The following is a 22,554-nucleotide window of genomic DNA, read 5'->3' as shown; positions in this document are numbered from 1 at the left end:
CCCAAAGAAGCGCATCTTTGGATGGCGTTGACCGCGTGAACGACGATGCCTTGATAGAATCGCTTTTGTCATGAATCATCTGCCAAGAGCATACTCAACAGCTGCGCTGTCGCGGGCGATTCGTTGCTTTTGTTCCCAAGGCACATGCAGGAAGCGCCATCCGTGATGGCTGACCTCATCTGCTTCATCTGCCCCCTTTGTCTAGTTTTCTTGTCTGGCAAACCTCAACCCCCTCAACTCAACTCTCTTACTCTCTCGCTCCAGTCGTGGCTGAGCCACAAACTCCAATTCTTGATCATGATTTAAGATCCGGTTTGCCCAATTTAGTGAAGACCGATATGAAACCTTGTCGCAGACCGTACCCGATATCAATTCCAGGTCTAATCCTGGTGCGGCCGTCGGGGCTCATGCAAATATGAAGGTGCAGTGCGTGTGAAGCCCCGCAGGCGTTCCGGCCAGACCGTGGCAATTGTCAGAGGCACAATGACGGGTGAGGCCAACAGAAAGATGAACGTGGCTACCATGGCTGCGGCACCCAACATGGCCACGGCAAAGAAGGCGATGGCGGAGAGAAAAGATGCTTGATATGCAATGATCACGTCGATGACAACGCCCACGAAGAATATGGTGGCCATCACCAAAGCCATGATCCACGAAATGATAAAGTCAATAAACATGCGTAGCAAAAAAGACACCAAGTCCTAGGCACATGCAGAAGGATGCCCCCACAAAGTGGTTGATGAGACGAAGAAAAAAAGTAGAGACTGCACGAGCCTGCTTCAAGACGAGCGTTACCTCATCACGACGCCCAATGCTAAAAAGAGCCCCGTAAAAGGTACTGCGTTTGGCTGAATCCTTGGACATCTGCGCATGGAAAAAGAATAGATTAAAATGAGGGAAAACAAAAAAACGAGAAGGCGCAGTCAGCAGAGAGATCCGCTCTTTCAGGTTAAAAGGAACGGTGTTTGCCCGACGTACGCCCATCAGGTCCCAGAAACGCTGGCGCACATCCATGACGGCAAATTCGGACCAGACGCCCAGCTTGCCCTGCGCATCAGCTATTTGTTGACGTCGCTGAGTGTCAAGCTCGGAATATGTGGCATAAACTAGCAATAGGCAATCACCGTCATGAGCCCAAAGTGTGGGTAGCATGGCAGGGAACGCCAGAAGCAACTCAACGGGGCGCCATCCCACTTTGATCGTATTCGGGCTGCAAGGCTTCGACGCGAGCCCGATACTCGGGTCGAAAGCGCCAGAACCAGACTTTGTAGGCATCCATCTCAGCTTCAATGGCGCTGAGATCTGCTTCAGCTTTGGCTAGGCTATCAGACAGATGCAAGACGAGACGAGTGATCAAGTGAGGCGTCCATGGAGGCAGCCACTGTGGTGACAGCGCCACCATAGCAAAGCGCTGAGAATAGGCACCTACCCCGGGATACGCTGGGCTGCATCAAGCTCGTTGAAGAAGTTCCGTTCCATTTCTGGGGTGATGGTAACTGGTGCGGCTGCAAACAGGCAAAAGTACAAGCCTAGAAGCCATAGCGATAGACCAGTTGCAACAGCCTATGCAGTCCGCCAGTATTGTTGACAGCGAGGCAGTCATGAATGCAGAGCACAGCTGGAGCCGTGATGAGCGGCAAACTGCCAAGCCAAACACTGTTCTACTTACGGGCTTTTTGATCAGCGCCACAACGACCTCGGTCGCGGTCCGGTCGCCCGTGTGCGACAGCTGATCGCGGCGGCCATGTGAAGCCATGGCGCACAGTGGCACCACGAGCGAAAAAGCAAAAGCCTCCTGAATCGGCAACAGCTCCTATCTTGACAGCGGTGCGTAAGTGCCATGCCAAAGACTGCTGGCCCTGTTCTTTCTCCCCCCTCTTTCTCCCTGCACACCTGTGCTTCAGTGACGTGGACCCCCGCCACGCCAAGCACTTTTTTTTTCTCGATCTAGCCTGCTTACCCGCTGCTGGTAAACTTGCTGGAAAGGGCGCTTGTCCAGCTACACGCCCAGCAATGGCGGCGTCCTAACGATCCGTCAAGTTCCGAGTTCGAGTTTAAAAGGAGTCGGTAGCCTGGCGATCGGAGCAAATCTTGCTGGACCTCAGGGCCACTTCGAGGAGCCAGCAGCTCAAGCTCAAGCGGCGCAGCAACACAAGCAAACTGCCGGAAACCGCAAGAGATACGTCCCACAGCAGGTGCAAAGACAGAGACAAGGGCTATGCTGGACGTGAGGGATAAGGCAAAGTAAAAGCCAAAAGCAGAGAAAGCGTGTTGAAAGTGATATCACACAGAGATTCAATACAAGAAGCGCACAGAACCTGACAGAAGCTCAACAAGTGAACCAAAGTGTGATTTTCGGTTCACTTTCTCTTACAGCTCATCCTCGCTCGCTCTCTCTCTCTCTCTCTCTCTCTCTCTCTCTCTGTGTTCTGTCGCGCGCTCTGCGCTGTGTGGCTCGACTGCAGCTGGAGCAGCCTCGCGACGTCGCGGGGAGCGGCGAGCAAGTGGCTCAGAGCTCATCTGGCCTGACTGTCTGGTTTGCCTCTTGCTTGAAAGCCCCCACAGAGAGCTCCTGGCGCTTATTTTGCCTTTGCTGCCAGCGTTATCTGGGACGAGCAACAAGAACCGTGCCATCACAAGGCGGTGAGCGGGCATTGGTTGCCTTCCCTCTCATGGTAGCAAGACGAAGAGGGAGGCCCTCTTCGAGAGTACGTTTCAAGTGTGACTTGAGACGTCTGGTCTGGCCTTGCCGCGGGGGCGCCAACGTCACAGGGCTGGCCGGGTGAGCGGCGGTTCAACGCACGCCTTGGCGTCTCTCGCGCCTGTGCGATGGAGGTTGATCCGGTATCTCTATGTGAGATTCCCACGGCAGAGAAGCGCCGTGACAACAACGGGCGCAACAAGCACTATGTGTATGAGGTGGTCGTCACACATGCCTCGGGCTTGGTCGTTCGCGTCTGGCGCCGCTACAGCCAATTCGACGCCCTGCGCGAGACGCTTCTCAATCTCATGGCCAACCCAGAAGCCATCCCTCGTCTCACACGCAAGATTTACTTGAAGCGTAGCGGCGTTCATGAAGTTGCCCTCTATCGACAGCCCAAGCTCAAGGCGTTTCTGGACACCCTTGTGCGCCTGGCCCTCGACGATCGTCAAATCGCCACCACGCTTAAATTCTTCATTACCCCTACAGGCGCCGATCAACAACGCGCCGTCCTTGCGGCCAACCCCGAAGATGTTTTGGTCTTCCCAGACGAAGTTAGCCTGGGCCTGTCGAACAGTAGCAACGGTGGCACCGTCACCTTGCGTCCCAAGCGAGCCTCGCACCCCTCCGCCTCATCAACGCCGTCACAGCAAAGCCCGCTGGCTCGGGTAGTAGCGGACTACGTTGCCCAGGAGCAGGACGAGATGACCGTGCGTGTGGATGACATTATCGAGGTTTTAGTACAGTACGAGGATGGTTGGGCTGAGGTTCGCTATCAAAACCGCGAAGGGTTGCTCGGGAGGGACTACTTTGAGCTGATTGACGAAGCCCATGAAGGTCCGGCCCGAGCGTCGATGCTCGAGCTGGCCGGTCCCAAGGCACCAAAACCCAAAAACCCTCTCGAGGAGCTCCTCATGACGGAGCGCGACTTTGTCGCCATGTTGGCCTCGGTTCGCGATGACTTTTTCGTGCGCCTCCGGGCCGTGGTCACACTACCCGAAGCCAAAACATTTTTTGGAAACTGGGCTGAATTACATCCCCTTCATGAGCCGCTGCTGGCTGATTTGGAGGGTGCTGCGCCTGCGGAACTCGATGGTATCCTAGCCCGTCACCTAGGCGGCTTTGGTGGTTGCTACGGCCGCTACTGCGCTGGTCTGCCTGCGGCCCAGGCCCTTTACCAAGACAAACTGGAGGACCGTGCCTTTGTACAGTTTGAAGCCAAAATGCCCCAACTCAACAAACCCACCCTGAATTACTTTATGCGCCCCTTTCAGGTTTGTTCAAACGCATCATGCCATCTTTTTGCCGTTGAGTCGTGCCCCTGCTCATCAAAATTGTGTGGTGGGATGATTCCCCTATCAACAGCGTGTTTTGAAGTACCCGCTTCTCATCAAAGAACTTGGCAAAAGCCTCGACCTTTCCTTGGAGGCCGCTGCTCGAGCCGGTACGTGGACTGACGGTTGCCACTGCAAATTCCCGTGCTGGCTTATGAACGCTCTTCCTGCCATCTGAGAAACCGCCACATCTTACCATTCTGTCACACCTCTGCTTGGTTGCGCGCGACCCAATCAGCCGAAGAACTTGCTCTATCGGCAAACGAGAGCATGAACACTGGCGGAGCCTCTGCAGAGCGTCCCAACATCTCGACACCCGACAAAGCCTCTTTCACACGGGTCGTATCCATTCCCAATGCCGGGGATACCGACAGCCCTGCGACTGGCCACAGTGGTCCACAACTGCCAGCCTCGCCGGCCAGCAATGTCAACAAGCACGCAGCCTCAATTGCCTCGGCACTAGGCGCCAAGTTTGCACCCGGCATCGCGCCCCCAGCTCAGTCTCGAGTCCCCCCAACAAAAAAGCCGCCGGTACAGACTTCCACGCCCGCTTTACGACCCCCATCTGCAGGCAAGCCGCCCGGAGCTAGTGCACAACCCCGGCCGCCACCACCCAGCTCCACTCCCGCCCCTCCAGCATCGGGCGGGAATCGTGTCCGACCACCACCACCTGAGACTTCGCCTTCTCCGCCGACGCCGTCTTCGGGCTTTGTTATGCCTGCATTACGCAAGGTTGGCCGTGACTTGACTTCAGACCACGCTTCTACGGCCCAGACTAAGTCTGAGACCCCGAGCAGCGCCCCGGTGCGCCCAGCATTGCAGCCCCCCAGTGCCAACAAGCCGCAGACCAACCAAGCCCCACGGACAAAACCTCAACTGCCGAATAAGCCTGCAGGCTTGGCCGTGCGAGTAGGACTCAAGCCTGCTCCTCCTGCCAAGCCTACTGGCGGCCTTCGTACGTTCCTCCGCTCTCTCGCGAGCTCATGCTATTTTCGTTCAACTTGGCTCACTTTTTTTTTTCTCTCTCTCTCTCTCTTTCTCTTGTTCATTGACCCTGCTGTAACATGATTGCGGACGATCTCTTGCAGGCCCGCCTCCTCCAAGCAAGGCTGCGCCAGCTCCACACTAAAAGAGATGCAAACCTATAGTCACTGCACAAGCTGCCTTTGAGCTGGGCTGGCCCCAGATTTCTTGAGTTCAAGACCGCGTGTCTTGCCCTTCTCTGATATCACGATGGAAGGGGTAGCTGATCAAATTCCTTTTTTTTTGTTTGTCTGGTAATGCGCCTTTTCTCCTGACCTTACGCCACTTACGCGTATGTCGCTTTGACGAAAGAAGCACAACCCGACCATCCATAGGCGTTGACCGGGATTTTTCCAGTCTTTGGTTTCGTCAATTCATGTTGAAAACGTATTTGCGAGAAGGAGTGTGTTGGTGTACCGTTTTCTCTTTCAATTTCTTCCTTCCTTTCTGACTCTTCCTGGCCACTTAGTTGCAAGAGTTTGATTGTTTGAACCACATGCGAGTAGAGGCAAAGTGGATGAGCGCGGATTTGACGCTCACATATATCCTGCGCTGCTTCTTGACAAAAATTTTTGGCAGTTGATGGTTCTTTTTTTTTTTTTTTTCTTTTCCAAAGTGAGGTGCGCTTTGGTGGTATCGTGATACCAGCCAGATCAGAGAAGCAGAGGAACACAACACAATGTTTTGATCCAAGTGTTTCAAATCATAAAATGTCTCAATAATGATTGCTGTGCATTTGCATTCCACTATTTGCCTGAATTTAGACATCAACACATTGCACTCTCAATTTTTTGTTATGGCCAGCTCCGGAACGAAAGGATCAATCAACGGTCATGACTTGAATGAGTAAGGGCCACGACTACTGGGCGGCTTGTCCATTTGCACGGCAAAGCTCCTGCAGCACCTGGCTGAGTTGAGGAAGAAGATTCCTGTGCAACAAAACACGCCATGTTAAACAAACGAAACGGTGCAAAAAGGCGCTTGATCAGGGGGAGAATCATCATCCAGTCTCACTTGGCATCGTCGACAAGACCGGCGGCGATTTGCGCATTGACAAATAGCTGACGAGCCGCGAGTGCGGCCATATCACTCGCAGAGTCCTTCTGATACATCTCATGGATACCCTTGACTACGTCATGCTTGAGGTTAATGCTAAGCACCTGGGGCGGAAGCGTCAAACCCATGCCACTGTTCTGCATTTGCTGCAGCCTGCAAAAGCGCGAATATGAGATCGCATAGAAGAAAAGTGAGTAAAAGAAAAAGCAAACAAACAGAGTTTCCCAAAGTGCAAGCCAGCGCGCGACCAAGAGTGTCATGCACGTACTGGCGCAGTGCCACGCTGTCATGGTCCACGATGATGGCCGGCGTATCCACCAAGCGCGACGATGTCTGGTTGACAAATTGGCCACCAAGGAACGAGCGAGCCATTTGAGCTTGTCGCATTGAGGCATCCTTCATCAAGCAGAGTACCGGCTGGATTGTTGACCTACCTTGATCTCACGCACGGCAGTGTCGCCGATCGTCATCTTGAGCCAACCCTTGAAAGCAGCGGCTTCAGTCTCAGAAAGTTCGCCGTTGCTCTCCTCCGACTCTGACTCGACACGGGAGGATTCAACTGAGAGAATCTCCTTGCCCTCAAACTCATTGAGTTGGCGCAGGACAAGGTCGTACACCGGGTCCGTGAAAATGAGGACCTCGCTCTCCTTGTGCTTCATCATCTCCATGTAAGGCGAGGCCAGGGCCGCCTGGGGGTAGCCATGGCAATAAATAATAGAGCAACGGAGGTCGAAAAATGAGGTGTGAGGCTTGCAAATGCGCTACAACCAGCGGTGGCACTGCAGTCGAGACCACACGTGCGGCAGAAGACGGCTGGAAAGCCAACTTGCAACTCCAAAGGTGCCAAAAATGCCAAAGATGCCAAAGATGCCAGACGCGTACCTCACGAGACTTGGCAATGACATAATAAATCTCCTTTTGACCTTCCGGCATCCGCTCAATGTACTCAGACAAGGTGCTCATGGCCCCGGCTGGCTTCGTGCTCGTTTCCGCCATCAAGAGGCGAGACAATCCTTTCTGCAATTGTCAAGCAAGCAGTTCATAGCATCATTAGAACTGGGACAAAGCGTGGGGCCATCGCATGGCGTGAAAATCATCTTACCTGGTGAGCATAATCGGTAATCATGCCCTCCATCAAAAAGCGGTCTACGCATGTGCACGAATCCAAGTTAGTTGCAGTTGAGGTAAGGGCACACGGAGATGTCTGACCAAGAAGTGATGACAAGCCACACAAAACCTACGGAATTCAGAAAAGAAGACTTCAAACTTGGTTCGGTCCTCCTTGATCTGGCTTTCCAAATGCTTGATGTAACGGCCCACCACGATATTGCCAATCTTGCGGATCAGGGCTGAATCTTGAAGCATCTCACGAGACAGGTTGACTGTGTGACAAGTCAAGTGACACGGATTGAGCGAGATGAGTCAGGGTCCATAAACATGCAGCCACTCTTGAAGGGCGGTGCCACTGACGAGGAATGTCTTCGCTGTCCACCACGCCCTTGACAAAGCGCATCCAGCTCGGGAACATTTTTTCCAAATCGTTGCTGATCAAGACCTTTAAGGGCGGCCATTTTCAGCCACCGTCATTGCGATGGATACGGAGTAAGTAAAAAGGAAAAATAGAAAATCAAGCCTTGAATGCAAAGGCCTGCGCAGGGGCATTTGTAATAACACAAGCGCTGCTGCATACCTTGCGGCAGTAGAGGGAGATTTGCATCTGCACCTGACCGGGACCAAGGAAAGTTTCTGGGTTGCTTGTGGGGGTGTAGAGCAAGCTGCGAATCATCAGAGGTGCATCGGCCGAGTACTGCATGACAAATTGGGGAGTATCGTAGCTGTTGCCAATGAAACGATAAAACTCTAATTGGGAAAAACAAGACGGGCACCAGTGAGTTGATTCATCGCCTCAACGGCCCAAATGAGCAGACAAGTGTGTAAAGGTGCTTTTCAGACAGACCTTCATGCTGCTCGGGGGTGATAGACGAGGCCGGAAGAGTCCAAAGCGGCTGAATGCTGTTGATAACTTCATTGTTAACCTTGACGGGAAAGCCGACAAAGTTGGAGTATTTCTTGATGATATCCCTGCACGCACAAATGAACGTATGCCCGGTCGTCAACCACTCAAAAAGTATGGGCGGTCGCGCCATTTTGACCGAGCTCGAGTCTCCCAGCATCGATCCGGGTGTGAATCTCTGCTGCAAAAGCACAGCCCTCCTACGCGTCAAAATACTCACTTGATGCGGCCGGCATCGGCAAATTCACGGGCATCATCGCGCAGCTTGAGCTCAATGCGTGTGCCACGCACGACTTGGCTGGCTGGGGCAACCGTGTAGCTCCCCAAGCTTTGTACACAACAAACACATGGTAATGACAGAAGTGAGCGCCGAACGGGCCCAGGCATATTGTCACAAGGGTGCACGGGCACCAGACTCGCAGATGAACGCACCCCTCAGACTCCCACAGCCAAGCCTTTTCCGTGGCAGCGTGGCTTTGGGTGTAGACGGTCATTTTTTCCGCTACCATGAAACCTAAATCAAGCTGATGTGTGAGTTTCCCCAGAGATCGATACAGCCGGTTACTGCGCAAGCATGCAAACACTGACCAGAGTAAAAACCCACACCAAACTGTCCAATAATCTTTTCGCGCGCATCAGCGGCGCCGGTCTGGGCGCCGTCGGCCAAAGATTCCATAAACTCTTTGCTGCCCGAGCTACGCGGCGAGCACGCGAGGCACGGCATCATCAATGGCTGGCGTGTGATTCCGTGGATCTAGCGCCAACGAAGCCAAGTGGGGACCAAGCTGTTTCTCAGAAATTCTAGCACACATACCGAGCAATCGTGCCCAAGTTGGAGACGAGCTCGTCGTGGTTCATACCAATACCGGTATCCTGAATGCAGGAAGCGCCGTCATTGAGATAACGAGGCTATGGTCAGGGTGGAAGGAGGTGGGCCTTCCATTGGCATCGAAATTTGCGTCACCAACCGAGATGATGAGGGTATTGCGTTCTTGGTCAGCTTCAATGGTGATTTCCAGCGGGGTCTCGGGAAAAGCCACCTGTGTTCACAGATCAAGGGCAGATGAGTGCACAGTGGGTCATGTTAGCTGGAGGCACAGGGTTGAGCGCGTTGCGCCTACTCACATCCTGGCCAGTGGCTTGGATATAACGCAGCTTTTCCAAGGCATCTGACGCATTGCTAATGAGCTCACGGACAAAGACCTCACCTACGAGTCGGATGGATGACCAAGCAGGGTGAGAGGGGCGCATCATCGAACAAAGTGTTTTGCTTATGTTTTAAGCAGACTGCATCAAACAACCGCATGCACCCAAAGTGTGCAACGCGCCCATCGCCTAGGGCCAGGTGCTGATACGAGTTCAGGGGCTGCAGGGACCAGAGAGGGGCTCAGCTAGACGAACGTTCACTGTAGAGAGAGGAGGCCACGATGTTGAGAAGCTTGGAAGTCTCGGCTTGAAACGTGTGGCTCTCCCGATGCTCGAGGTCAGCGGCAGGAGTGTTCTCACTGGCCTTGGTGACACTGGCATGCAGGCCTCGCCAGCTGCGGATCGGAGCCACCACGCTGCCACGCGCCAGCAGTGGTCGTCGCAGCCCCGTCACCAGCGCCATCGCTCGACGAGCTGTTGTTGCCGGAAGCATCTTGAAAGAAGAAAAAAGAAGAAAATTTCCCAAAGGACACGTGTATGAGAGAGAAGAAGAAGAAGAAGAAGAAGAAAAGAAGAAGAAAGCTCTTTGAGTATAATTTTCTTTGATGTGTGTGTGCTATTCTGGTCCGTGTGAGGTGCCCGTTTGCCCTATTTCGTCGCAGGGACTGACTGTGCGTAAAGGGACTGGTGCGTCCTGTTGATGTAGTTGGACATGATGGGGTCAGTATCATCAAAAACTAGGCTCAATTGCCGAGAACGCCGTCGATGCGCACAGAAAAGGATTCGTAGGAGCAAAGCAACAAACATAAACGAGTGGAGACAGTCGGGGTTTCGGCCGGTCTCAAGCCAGCTTGGGACCAATGGTGAGCCAACAGCCTGTCAACAATTAGATCAAATATCAAGCGCCTTTGGGTGATTGGTGGTTACTTAGGCATGGACAAACAAAGCCAGCTTGTTGTCATTGGCTGCCGCCAGAGATAGCCAAAAGTCTACGTGGCTGCACTCACCACCACCCAAAGTAAGAGTAAGAGCCGAGCACCGTAAACGTGAGCCTGCAAACAAGTTGCTGGGAACCACCCACAGTCTCAACAATGCGTGCACACATGTATACACACCTTTGGTCTGTCATCTTGAGTTCAGGCGCGGCTGCCATCGGCTTGTACCACAAGGCAGACTTGGCATCGCTCAGTGCCACGGCAACTTCCTGCAATTGTGTCAATATAATGAGTCTAGAATGGTTTAGGGTACCAGCACGCTTGGTTGTGCCTTAAAAAAAACCTTTCCTCCCACACAGCGCCTTGACGACATGAGTTTACCTTTTCGAGCTGCAGCAGAGTCGATGTCTTCTCGACAGCAATGTGCTTGCTCCCACTGCTGTGATGCAGCTCCACCAATATCTGATTATCCTGGACCGCCGGGACAGCTGCAACTGGCTCAAGAAAAGGTATGGGTTGGCCTGTCTTCACCTTGTCATTCGGCAAAGCAGTGCCGAGGCTTGGGGATGACGTCGACTTTTGGAAGCGCTTGGGCACGGGCAGACCACCGGTCGCGGATCCTGGAGCGTTGTCATTGGCAAACAATTTGGCGCGGTCACGAATCGATCCTTTCTCGATGAGCGACGGCGGTTCGTGGGGTGTCGACGGAGCGGGGACAGCTTGCATGGTCGACGCTGTCGTCGTCGGCCCGCTTGATTTGCCTGAGCTGTTCGTGAAGGCCGAGCCGGTGCTTGACGTGACAGTGCTTGTTTTCTCGGACATGGGAGGCTTGAGTGGTCCAGTTGGTTTTGTTGGCATGACGGGCTTGACAGGGGGCCCAGGCTTGGCGGGGAGGCGGGGTTTGGCACTCGACCCTGCTGTCTTGCGCACATCCGGGCTCTGAGCGGGTTCTTCCTTGATCCGATTGGAGTTCTTCATGAGCAGCTTGCGTCGTTCAGCAACGGTGGCTGCTTGGGTTTGACCGGTCTCGTTTGGCTGATCCGTCTCCAAAGCATCTTTGGAGACGCGACGTAGCGAGTTCTGGCGATTTGCAAAAACATCGGCCAATTCAGAATTGGCCAATTGCTCAGAGTCGCGACGATCATCCGTCAAACTAGTGGGTCCAGGCAGGGAGCTGGAAAGCGCAGATGCCGATGGCGCAGGAGGGCGAAGTGGCGCTTTATCCAGTTTGCTTGCCTGGGTATCCGATGCAGGGGCATCGCTGGCTGAAAAGGAGCGCCCAAAAGATTTGTTGGATCGAATCGAACCGGGCAGCTGCGGTTTCGGGGGTGGCTTGGATTTGCCACTAGCACGGGCCACGACGGGAACGCCGCCGGTGCTGACATCATTGTGTCGCAGGCGATTTGCAGATCCAACCACGCTCGCCACACCCGAGGATGAGCGCGGGGAGGAGGACAGTGGGGGGCTGCTGGTTGGAGGTGGTGGACGAGTGCTGCCGTTGCGGCTCAGCGAGGAGGCATTGGATGACGACGACGGGGATGCAGGCGAAGCACGACCAGACCCCGGATGCGAACCGCCAAGTGAAGGCGGTGGCGGCCGTGTAGCGGGCGGCGGCGCTCGCATGCGCTCCGCCTTGGTCAGCTTTTGCACATAGCTGATGGGAAATACACCCGAGGCTTTGGAGCGTTGGTTGACGCCTGTCGCAACCGCGAGTGAGTACGTGGTGCGGCAGCAGATTGGAGTGACCTCGCATCTTCCGTCCGATTTGTGGCAGACTGGTAGGTGACATCAGACAACCACGTACCGTAGGCCCAGCCTTCGTCGCGTTCTTCCAAAAGTGTTACCTTGTCGCCCTCCTGCAAACCCAGGTCTTCGGGCTGTTCGGGATCAAAGTCATAAATAGCCTGCGCGAGTCGTGGCGGATGGTCAGGGACAGACACGATTGGAGGGTGTGAAGCCACAGTCACGCTTTAGCCTTGTCGCCGTTGCCGCACCGCCACAAACCTTGTGTGTCCCAACAGCCACATCAGCACTGGCCGTGTGCGACTTGACGGCCAAGCGCTTCAAGCCCTCAGCCTGTGTACACATGATACGGAGGGGCGAGGTGAGGGGGTGTAGGCCAGGCTTTGGTCGGTGAGGTGCGCCAACGGGCACGGATGGACGCACAGAAATGGCGGGCCGATCAGGCTTGAACAGACGCTTCTTGGCCTCGACACGAGCTTGTGCCTATCGTCAGCCAGGGCCCACGCGGCTATGAGGCGGACATCAAGGGACCAGGTGTTGGAATTGATTTGGGGGCGACGCTAGCTTACGTCGAGCTTCTCCAGAACACGGTCGCCCTCGAAACCAACATCTTTGTCGTCCGCATAGAGACCCGCGCGAAATTCGCTCTTGCCCATGAACTGTTTTGCCTTGAGGCCTTTCACCTTGGCGGCGGGTGGCTCAAAGATACCGATTCGACTCGAAAGGACAAAGGGTTCACTGCGCGCCGATGTCTATTGTCAGAAGAACGATGGTATGAGAAGGGACATCCAAGTCGAAACTTGCAAGCCAAAGACATAATGGTGGCTGCTCACGGCAAGGGACCGATGGGCGTCGGTGAGATGGGTAGAGCTGTCGTGGGCGATGTGGGAATAGTGTTCGGCCTTGCTGGTCTCATTGGCCTTTTGCGCTGCCAGGGATCTGTGGTGAGCAGCGTTGTGGGGTTGTGGTGTTCCATACAGAGTGGGATGACAGAGAACATAAGACAAAGACAAGGCGAGGCAGCAGCTTGTTGTGAGACCACCAGGTGACACGGAGAGGATGGAGGCATCTTGGGCTTGACGTACGCGTTGAAGGCCACTTCACAGGCGCACAGGCGGTATGGGAGGCCCAGCTGTTTATAGTCGATGAACTTGGCGCCACGCAGAAGCTCATGAGCACGGGCAAAAGCCGTCATGGCCTAAGGTAGAGCCATGGCTCAAATGAGACGCTTACGGAGCAAAAGTTACGAGCCAGAAGCCTGAGATCTCAATGCGTGCCTCATGATACTGCTGAGTCGTGAAGAGGGCGTGCCCCAGTTGAAATTGGGCAAGAGCAAGATGGGGGTCGGCAACACATGCTTTGCGAAAAATTTGGGTTGCACCAGCATGGTCCTGGCGTTGGCCAAGGATGATGCCCTGGTTCACGTACAGTCGCGCTGTCTGATGGTCTTCAGGAATGTTTTGTAAATGACCTAGCGCGCCTGGGGGTGTTGTTCGGGGTTTGGATGAGGCAAGGTGGGGTCGTGTCGTTTTCGTGTCGTTAAACCGACATCTCATTCGACCGCGGCGGCGTGAGCGATGTCCCAAACATACCAGTGAGATCGTTCTTTCGATAGGCCTGGCAAGATGAATGCCAGAGCTCCAAAACCTGCGAATCGATTGGCAAAACCATCACGGCCACGTCGAGTGAGGTGGGCCAACACACTGACAGGACACGCGGGTGAGGGCATTGGATGCCAAACCTCGCGCGACGCCATGATGATGATGAATGGGTGTCTTGTTTGCCGGTGACGCGAGCACACGAGGTTTGCACGAGGTTGGGCTGGTCAGAAATATCAATAATGCTCCCTTGCATTCAAGATCAGGCGCCAAAGCGAACGAGCTGCCCCACACCCAGGATGTGGGGCAGACAGCTTCCCCCCCTCAGACCGAAGCACAGACGCTGAGACACGTCGTTACCACCGCGAACACAGAGACGTGTGCCGGAGCCAACGGTGCACCTCCGCCACTCACTGCCGAAAGGGGCGGAAACACGGCGAGAGAGAAGAGAGAAGAGAGAGCGCGCGCAAATGCCACAACAACAAGTAGCACATCAAGCACTGACATTAACTCGGAATATTCCTGCATTAACCTTCATATTAGAGGATATAAGTCAACATGCTACATATATAAAACCCATTACAATCTGCATCTTTGCGTAAAATACTGATTGAAGTACAACGAAAACATGACAATAAACCACAACTTTGGTATAAACTGCGTCAAGGCGAATTGCATACGGGATTGTCAGACATTTTAAACACAGATGATGCGGGCGCGGGTGGTGGGACTGCCTCGGCAGGCACTCCAGCAGCTCAACGCGACGGGGTTGCGGCAGACGGTTAGTTGGCGTTCGTGTGCACATGTGTGTGTGTGTGTGTGTGTGTGTGTGTGTGTGTGTGTGTGTGTGTGTGTGTGTGTGTGTGTGTGTGTGTACGAGGGGGCGGAGCTTCCCCAGAAACAGCACGGGCCAGGTTGACACAAGAATTGGTTGCAGTTTGCAGATATCGGACGCTGCTTGGGTCGGCCATACAACGGAGCCATGGTGGGCTTGTACGTGGCCGATGATGCCACCATCCGCGAGCATAACCTGCGCTATCGCCGTGTAGATGCAGTCACCGACGTTCTCTCCTTTGCCGGTGCGTCATGATGTCAATGGACGCAGGTGTTCAGGTGTGGCCCAGCCCGAACTAGCCAGCCGTGCTTAGCTCCCCGGAATGCTGGCAGGCGTGCAAAGTCGGAGTCAAGTACGCCGAGGTGCAGACTTGGGTGATCTGATGGTGTGTCCCGCGCGCGTCTTGAGTGATGCGCGCGACCTGGAGGTGTGTCCCCATGCCCATCTTCAGGTTTGTGACTCGCTTTGCTGGTGATGGGGTTGTCTGGGATGTGCGCAGTTGTACTGCCTTCATACATTCCAAAGTGTTGGCTTGAGCAACAAAGTTTCCGTCTTCCCAGCAGTCAACTATGCGGCCAAGCCCATTTGAACCTTCATTTGCCGGTGCTGGGATGCCCTTGGTTCTACCTCTAGCGCGTGCTGATCCACGGTACGGCACACTTGTTGGGCTTTGAGCATGGAAACCTGCAAACTGCACAAACGGTTCGTATCCCGAGTATGCGGTATCCGTTGTATCTGTGCATCAGCCAACCGGCAATGCCCCCTTGTGACTCGTTTCGATCAAACTTTTCTTGGAGGTGCGAGTCACCGCTCCTTGCATCTCACGGTTTGGTGCCGTCTGCATGTGAAAAAAGATGGCAGCTTGGGAAACGCGCTTACTCAATGCGACCCGCGTCTATTCCCTCTGGCCAAACATGCCAGCCCCCCGCACCACTGCATCCAAGCTTCCGCCGCTCACCGCCAATGCCTTGTTGTCCTGAGTTCTCTCTTTCCAGTTCCATAACGGCTAGTTCCTTTATCTGACAAGAGAAGAACGCTCTTCTGTGAAAATTTGAATGATTTAAACGATGCAATTGACTTGTCCACCTTTACATCTTATCGCACAGTCGTCCATTCAGCCCTTGTGGCATCCCATTACCAAACGTCAGAGAAGAGAGAGACAGAGAGAGAGAGAGAGAGAGAGAGAGACAGAGACAGAGACAGAGAGAGCGAGACAGAGGAGACAGAGACAGAGAGAGAGAGACGGAGACGCACTCAACTCCTCTAAGGCACAGTCACGTCACTACAGCACTACAGTCCAACCGCGTTGAGGGCCACCAGCACCAGCACCAGCACCAGCACCGGGCGAGGGAGGGCAGCGGCTCCTTGATAGCCCTGTTTGAACTGCCGGTTTGGATTGATCTTATAGGTGGCTACCTTTTTCAGGTTGCTCGTGCGTGCTGCCTCAAGGGCGTTTCTGTGGGCGTGCGTTGTTGGCGGGTTTGCTGCCGAGGCTCTTTCAGCAACGCTAGAGTCCCGGGTCGCGCTGCCGGTGGGGCAAAAACTTGTGTGTCATTTCGGTCGTGACGTTGATTTGGATCGCTGCCACCTACCACCATCAGCACCTCCTGTGCCAGGCCGGGTTTTCGCGGAGCGCCTGCTCCCTTTGTCCACCACTGCGTGGTACTGCTTCTGATCCCGTTTGCTGCTGCTGCAAGAATCTCCGCCCGCGACACTTGTCTTCTGACGCCTTGAGCTCGACCACATCTCAGTGATCACAGTCCCCCATATCATGGGATACGGCGGACGAGGCCGCGGCAATAGCCGCGCTGGTACGTTAACACCTGAAGCCCATGCACCCCACAGGCAACCCGTCTCCTCCGAACAACCAGTCGGTCGTGCTCACCACACCCTTGCTCTCTTCCAGCCGCGCCCAAGGCGCCCCGGCGGCCCAATGTGGTGCCCGTCGCTTTGCCCAGCCGACGGGCTGAGAGTCAAAGCTCGGATAGCACCAACGTGGCGCGCGCTCCCCGCGCCATGGGATGGGGATTCAAGCCTGCTGCCACCACTGCCACCGTCAGCAAAGCAACCGAGGTACCATTTGTCCCTTCCCCCCGAACTCGCGTCCCTCCTCCATCCCCACCGACCTCAGCTCATTGTTCAAATTTGTACTCTTTTTTTTTTTTCCCCGGCCACTCTCATCCAGCCCCAGCCGACGGCCACGCGCTCTGTGGCTGGTGCCGACAGCACCACCTTCCCTTCCCTGCGTGGCACGACCACGAGCAGCGCCGCACCGCGCCCCAAGCCCGCGGCAACTGCCGCTGCCACCACAAGAGCTGCCTTGTCTGGAGGTCCTCGTGTGACGGCCGCGCCCACTCGTGCCAAACCAGTGGCTAGTCTTGGCCCTACCGTGCGCATGACCTCGCGCGTCGATTGGGCCGACGATGATGACGACTTCCAACAACAGTTTCTTGGTACGCCTTTGGTCTTTGATGTCACCACCTCCCCGCTTCTTGGGCCGTAGAGGTCAACAGGCCAAACAGGTGTTTTTCGCTTCACACCTGAAACCCCCTCACTGACAGCACTTTGCTTCATCACCTTGAAACAGGCACGAGCAAGCCGAAATCGTCGTCGTCTGCTGCCCCCGCTGCTGCCCCTGCCAGTCCCCCTTCCCCGGCCGCTCCCGCGGCCTCGGGGCCCCCTACTAACGTGTGGAAGGCTGCCCCCAAGGCCCCTGTAAACGGTCCAGCCAAGACAGCCGTCGTTGACTGGGCTGCTTCAGACCCCACACTCCAGGCTGTTGCCAAGGCGCGACCTGGCGCCCAGCCCAAGGAGATTGTCCAGGAAGCCTCGTTGATCTTGCCAGTGGAAATGGGCGATCAGTTTTGGACCGGTGAATTGCCCCGCCCGGGCGTCGTGGCCATGAGCTTTCAACGTCGCTTTGAACACCTGCCCCTGCCCATTGAGGTACGGCCGCCTGCTGCCGATGATGCCGTGCCCGTTGAAGGGGTCGTCTGGCAGCAGCAGCAGCAGCAGCAACAACAACAACAGCAGCAGCAACAGCCACAGCAAGCCTCAGTTCCAGCGCCAGTCTTGAAACAAGCGCCGAGTCAAGCTTCAGCACCGGTCTCAACGCCACCTACCCTACCCGGCCCAACCCCGGCAACTTCATCAAGCGCCACTGGCTCGGCCTGGCGCACTGCTGATCGTGACGACTGGCGCAGTGCCGCTGCTCGCACTGCACCCGCCAACCCTCGCGAAGCCTCGAATGCCGACTCTCACAGCTGGCAGACTGGCAACACTGCTGTACGTTCCCGAATCAACCATTATTTGCTTGCGTGTCGAGTTTGTGTGCGCCCTGCTTACAAAATGCGGTTTTTCGGCGGGGTTTGAAACGGGGGTTTTTTTTTGTTTTTGAACCCGAATGTTGACTTGATGCGTGCTCGTGTAGACATCCGAGGCCGCCCGATCGGCATATGCGGTCGCCGACCCCGCTTCTCGCGGCACGGTCACCAAGCGTGAGCTTTTTGACTGGACCGATGGCAAGGGCGAAGCCGGGGCTGGCACAGGTCGTCGATTCAAGTCGTCGACGAGTGCGCGCCAGCGCCAGAGCTCACAGGGATCAGATGGCACCGAGCGCGTGCAGCTGGCCCAGCGCCATGAACTGCCAGAGGTTCCTGCCCCACGAACCGATGAGGTTGTCCGTGGACGTGCTCGCTTTGATGAGCCTGAAGTTGTCATCCAATTGCCTACGGCCACGCAGCGCACAACACCTGCCCAGACTAAGGAAGAAGCACCAGCTCGTCGTACCCGTGAGCGCAAACCTGCATCTGGCCCTGCTCCTGGACTGAGCCAGACTGGTCGCGCCAATGGCAAGGGCAGCGCCAGCTCCGACAGTGTGAACATGCCACCCCCAGGCGTGTCTTTGGGACCTTCTTTGGAGGACATCACCAAACAGCTGCAGCAGCAAAACTTGGCCAAGGCTCGCCAAGCCGAGGCCGCCGAACGCCAGCGACGCCGTGTTGAGGAGGAGGCGCAGCGCAAGCAGGAGGAGCGCAGCAAGCTAGAGAAGGCCTTTGGCGGGTTCTCCACGCTGGGTTTGGCTGCCGGTGATCAATTGCAAGCGTCGTTCAATCAGATTGCATCCAAGAAGAACACCGCCGATCGCTTTGCTGGAACCGAAGGAGTGGTGATGCTGGATGCGACTGCCACTGCGACTGAGACTGCTGATGCCGATGCCTATGAGGATGATGGCTTCACCACTGTTCTCACCAAGGCTCAGGTGCAAGAGCGTCGTCGCCAGCATCTCGAGGAGGAGCGACGTCGCCAACATGAGGAGGAGCAGCGCCGCCGTCAAGAGGAGGAGAAGAGCCGCAAGCAAAAGCAGGCCGAGGAAGCCCGTCTCAAGAAGGATCGGTTGGAAAAGGCTCGCGAGGCTTGGAACCAACCCGACTTGACCAATACTCTCGACAACAACCACCTTGATGTGGACGATGACCTGCCGGATGTGGCTGCCATGGTGGCCGATGAGGCGGATGATGATGATGAGGTAGATGCTGACTTGGCAGCCTCCACGGCTGCAGTTGCGGACGACGAGTCGGATGACTTGGGTGCCAAGATGCCGCTTACTCTGCCTGCTCCCGGCAAGCCCCGGGCGAAGATTGAGGTCGATGATGCTGGTGCATCAGGCTTTGATGAAGATGCCGTCAAGCGTGTTTGGGCCGGTGGCGACCAGTGGGGTGCGCCGTCCTCGGATAGCTCCAATGCCCACGGCCAGAATGTGTGGTCCCTCCCACTGGGTCCCACCGATCAAGCATCAGCGGCAGGCATGGCGCGCTCGCCGTCGGCTCGCTTTGAGGCCACCAAGGCCGATGGCTCAGGCTTCTCCAGCTCTTCCCACTTCACCTTTGGCGTGCCCTCCGAATCCGACACCAAGGGTGCCGTGGGTATGCCCGCCTCCTCTGCCGGGGACAGCAACAACTCATCTGGGTTGCCCGCTTTTGATTTCGGTGCCCCGGCTGATTCCTCGCTGAATGCCAATGCCGAGCCTTTTATGAGTCGCCACCAGTCAGTGGGCAATGCCCCGATCATGGCTTCATCTGTGGCTCAGAACGTCATGCCTCGCCCCGCCACTGGTGCACACGGCGGTTCCATGGCCTATTCGCCCTACGGATTTGCTGGTCCATCCACCCAGACCAACACATACGCTACATATGGTACCAACCCAGGATATCATTCCTTCCCTGTGCCCTCACTATCGTACAACATGCCTCCGCCAGCGGCACCCTTCCTCCAGCAGATGTCCTACCATAATTCTCATCAGGCCCCAGGACAAAGCTTGTACTCTTCCAGCCTGCCACCCCATGGTTACTCGGATGCTTCCTTCGTGCCACAGAGCAGCTACTTTGACGAGGATCCCATGTCCAGCCGTGCGCCAGGCGGGGCCAGCTCCATGGCCAGCTCCATGCGCACTGGTTACAACTCCGCCTCATTGTATCCCACGAGCACTTCGTCTGCATCTGCGGGCGGTGCTCTGGGCTACAATCAGTCCTCCTCGTATCCCACTCAGGCCATGCATTCCATGCCGCAGCAACACCAGCATCCACACATGACGAGCCACGTACCTAGCTCTGGCCTGGGTGGCATGGGCTATGGCGCTGGCGTGCCCGACAACAAGCACCAACCAGGTCTTTCCCAGACGCACATGCAGGCTGCTGCGCATGTGGGTATGCCTGACGTTGCGCATCGTGGCATGGGCCTCCCACCGGGCCTTCCCATGGGTGGTATGCCCATGAACCGCGGTCGCGGTCGCGGCGGAGGCCGCGGTCGCGCCATGGGCCCAACTCGTGGCACTGGCCGTCGTGGTCGATAAACAGGGTTCTCTGAGCATAAACCGAATAAACCGAGGTTTTTTTTTTTTTTTTTTTCAACAGCCCGCAATTTCAGCTCATGGGTTTCATCGTTGCGCAGTGATGAAGATAGCGCGCAAGGTCAAGTATTTGCAAGGGGCAGATAGAGCCGTGTGCGTGTGAAGCTACTTTTTTTTCTTTCGCTTTGGCATGACGGGCCAGCCAGCAAAGCATACTCTTTCATAAAGGTTTGACCTCCTCTTTGATGCAAATCGAAATTGTGCGGAGAAGAGTCTGAAAAAGATCCAGAGGGAGGGGGTTGATTGAAATCTTGCCAAGTGACAGTCATTGTTGACCAAGCTCAGTGCAATGCCAAAGCGCGACATGTGGGACGATACAACAAAAAGAAACATCAGACATGAAAGGAGCAGCAGTCACGATGCGGAAACCAGCAGGGTTTGTCAACCGAGCACGTTAACCAAACACCCAAGAAAACACTTAAACAAGAAGGCAGACAAAAAGACTTTATAAACGAATAGGAAAAGAGGGTGGAGGAGGCTACGCTTCAAAGATTGATACCCGGGAAGAGCATACAAGCAAGCTGCTTGTCACAAAGCTGAACGCGACAGAGAAACCAGAGAGGTACAACTATTGCTTCAGTTCGTCACAGGAAAGGCTAAAGGCAAAGAACATTGACGCACAAGACAGGACAAAACGACAAGGATATGGCTATGTCAGTCGCTCAACAAAGTTCGCGGGGAAAATGCCCTCCTACATGACAGCAGTCGATCAAATAGTTGAACAAAGAAGGCGCGGATGAGAGTCAAAAAGGCACGTTTGCCCTCGGATGGCCATGCGGAGGCAAGCAAAGGAAACAAAACAAAAACAAAAACGCTCATACCTCGCTGGTGCCCACCACGGTGCCACGCCACCAGCCAGGATCTGCCTCTTCAAGGCTGGTGATGATAATGTCAGCACCACGTTCAAAACTGAGCTCATCGGGATTACGTGCTACGTCTGTAAACACGCCACACGCGGTTGAGACGAACTGAAAGCGGCGCAGCGCGGGGAGGAGCATGGGGACGCATGGAAGCATAGCACAACGCCACCGTGTCAGACGCACAAGGGAAACGCGAGCGGGCTTTGCCGACACTGCTCGTGGTGGCGGTTGAGAGTTGTGCCTGTCGATACGGTACTCGAAGTGTGGTGTCCATGCCGGGAAAGTGACGGCTTAGGCTGTGCTGCTGGAAATACGACACCAAATCCTGAACGGTGGAAAATGCCTTTGAATCCGGAGCCACGTCAAACTTGTTGCCACTGCGGTTGATCTTGATATGCTTGGCATCACCACGATACATGATGCTCAACGAGTACTCGCCAAGGCGCTGTACACTCTCGCGGACCAAGAAGGCACCATCAGTCATGCCAGCAAGAACGGAGACAGCCTGTCCACGATCCATGACACCAGCAAACCATTGGTCTTCAGAGAAATCATCGTGACTCGCATGGCCTTGTGAAGAGGCAGGAGTGGGGGGTGGGCTACCCAGTGAGCTGGGCGGGCCCATGGGCGTCCAGTCCAAGTATTTTCCAGGTGAAGCTGCAGGGGCCACGGGCTTGGGGGGCAGAGGCCGCGAGCCCATTGGCTCGGTTGGATTAGCACGAGGCTTCACTTCTGGAGGCGCCACCTTGGCATCCCGGATGGCATCGATGCAGTCTTGGAAGGCAGCCATCCATTTCTTCTTTGTGTTGGGATTTTTTGCAGCAAACAAGTAAATGGGGGCCCGGGCATCAGCAGGTTTGAGGCCAAAGGCGTGTGTGTGGGTACCATCCTGAGGCTCGTCAGCCGGGTAGTCTGCCTCAACCAGCTCCATGTTGTCCAAGAGTTCCAAGCAGGCTTTAAAGTTGAAGCGCGAGCCTTTGCTCTTGGCAACGATAACGGCTTCGGAGAGCAGGAAGATGTAGCGAACTTTGAGCTTTTCGCGCGTGCGCATATTGCGAAAGCCTAGATCACCGTCCTTCACCAAGCGCCCATACTCCACCAAGGGTTTGCCGTTGTACTGGTTCAAGCTGCGATCAATGGATTTGAGACTCTCATATTCCTGCTTGCTCTGATTGATGTATTTGGCCAGCTCCTCAACGGCTTTGAGTGCCGAAGGCAGATTGGCCTTTTCTGGGTGGGCATCGGGCGTGCGTTTGATCAATTCCTAAACGCACGGTGGAGCGATTTTGAGTGATTGTTGGCCGTGAGGGGTAGAGTCGACTGACATGACGAAGCCCCCAAGCTCGGGAAGGCAGAAAGACGGTCTGAGAAAGCGCGCGCGCGGGGGGGGGGGGGGGGGGG

General features: G+C 55.4%; 6 protein-coding genes across 6 annotated transcripts in view; 2 read left to right on the top strand and 4 right to left on the bottom strand.

Annotated features, from left to right (window-relative positions):
• Positions 1-380: 380 nt before the first annotated feature.
• On the bottom strand, positions 381-1,756 carry MONBRDRAFT_22587 (uncharacterized protein; the record flags this gene model as incomplete). The annotated part of the gene is made up of 6 exons (XM_001742406.1): positions 381-701; positions 796-864; positions 979-1,106; positions 1,195-1,322; positions 1,430-1,563; positions 1,670-1,756. The coding sequence occupies 6 exons, from the start codon at positions 1,754-1,756 to the stop codon at positions 381-383; spliced, it is 867 nt and encodes a 288-aa protein (XP_001742458.1).
• Positions 1,757-2,218: 462 nt separating this feature from the next.
• Positions 2,219-5,103, top strand: MONBRDRAFT_22586 (uncharacterized protein; the record flags this gene model as incomplete). Its single annotated transcript, XM_001742847.1, has 6 exons — positions 2,219-2,244; positions 2,377-2,536; positions 2,566-2,643; positions 2,773-3,975; positions 4,067-4,145; positions 4,274-5,103. The coding sequence occupies 6 exons, from the start codon at positions 2,219-2,221 to the stop codon at positions 5,101-5,103; spliced, it is 2,376 nt and encodes a 791-aa protein (XP_001742899.1).
• A 723-nt stretch (positions 5,104-5,826) lies between these two features.
• MONBRDRAFT_31056 (uncharacterized protein) lies at positions 5,827-9,768 on the bottom strand. Its single transcript, XM_001742405.1, has 17 exons — positions 9,530-9,768; positions 9,254-9,336; positions 9,097-9,168; positions 8,943-9,001; positions 8,717-8,823; positions 8,561-8,642; positions 8,349-8,456; positions 8,072-8,196; positions 7,805-7,974; positions 7,585-7,669; positions 7,356-7,496; positions 7,217-7,260; positions 6,997-7,131; positions 6,549-6,803; positions 6,383-6,447; positions 6,073-6,267; positions 5,827-5,987 (listed from the first exon to the last, which is right to left on the bottom strand). The coding sequence occupies exons 1-17, from the start codon at positions 9,765-9,767 to the stop codon at positions 5,918-5,920; spliced, it is 2,034 nt and encodes a 677-aa protein (XP_001742457.1). The 5' UTR covers position 9,768; the 3' UTR covers positions 5,827-5,917.
• A 621-nt stretch (positions 9,769-10,389) lies between these two features.
• Positions 10,390-13,147, bottom strand: MONBRDRAFT_5451 (uncharacterized protein; the record flags this gene model as incomplete). The annotated part of the gene is made up of 6 exons (XM_001742404.1): positions 10,390-10,478; positions 10,591-11,984; positions 12,204-12,285; positions 12,522-12,704; positions 12,786-12,891; positions 13,038-13,147. Coding segments are annotated over 6 exons (1,964 nt in total), but the record flags the coding sequence as incomplete, so codon positions are not given.
• Positions 13,148-14,532: 1,385 nt separating this feature from the next.
• Positions 14,533-20,499, top strand: MONBRDRAFT_35727 (uncharacterized protein; the record flags this gene model as incomplete). The annotated part of the gene is made up of 5 exons (XM_001742846.1): positions 14,533-14,629; positions 16,292-16,458; positions 16,571-16,838; positions 16,973-17,670; positions 17,816-20,499. 5 exons carry the CDS (start codon positions 14,533-14,535, stop codon positions 20,234-20,236), a joined length of 3,651 nt encoding a protein of 1,216 aa, XP_001742898.1. The 3' UTR covers positions 20,237-20,499.
• A 19-nt stretch (positions 20,500-20,518) lies between these two features.
• The window catches only part of MONBRDRAFT_31054 (uncharacterized protein), a 7,086-nt gene continuing 5,050 nt past the window's right edge, over positions 20,519-22,554 (bottom strand). Inside the window, exons 15-17 of the mRNA XM_001742403.1 lie at positions 21,337-22,417; positions 21,115-21,230; positions 20,519-20,984 (exon numbers count right to left, since the gene is read on the bottom strand). Of these exons, the coding sequence (XP_001742455.1) occupies positions 20,943-20,984; positions 21,115-21,230; positions 21,337-22,417 (1,239 nt within the window). The 3' untranslated portion in view covers positions 20,519-20,942. The remainder of the gene's footprint in view (positions 20,985-21,114; positions 21,231-21,336; positions 22,418-22,554) is intronic.

Source organism: Monosiga brevicollis, genomic scaffold, assembly GCF_000002865.3.
Source record: "Monosiga brevicollis MX1 MONBRscaffold_2 genomic scaffold, whole genome shotgun sequence".
In the NCBI taxonomy this organism is placed as follows: Eukaryota; class Choanoflagellata; order Craspedida; family Salpingoecidae; genus Monosiga; species Monosiga brevicollis.
This window is presented reverse-complemented; position numbering and strand designations above follow the sequence as displayed.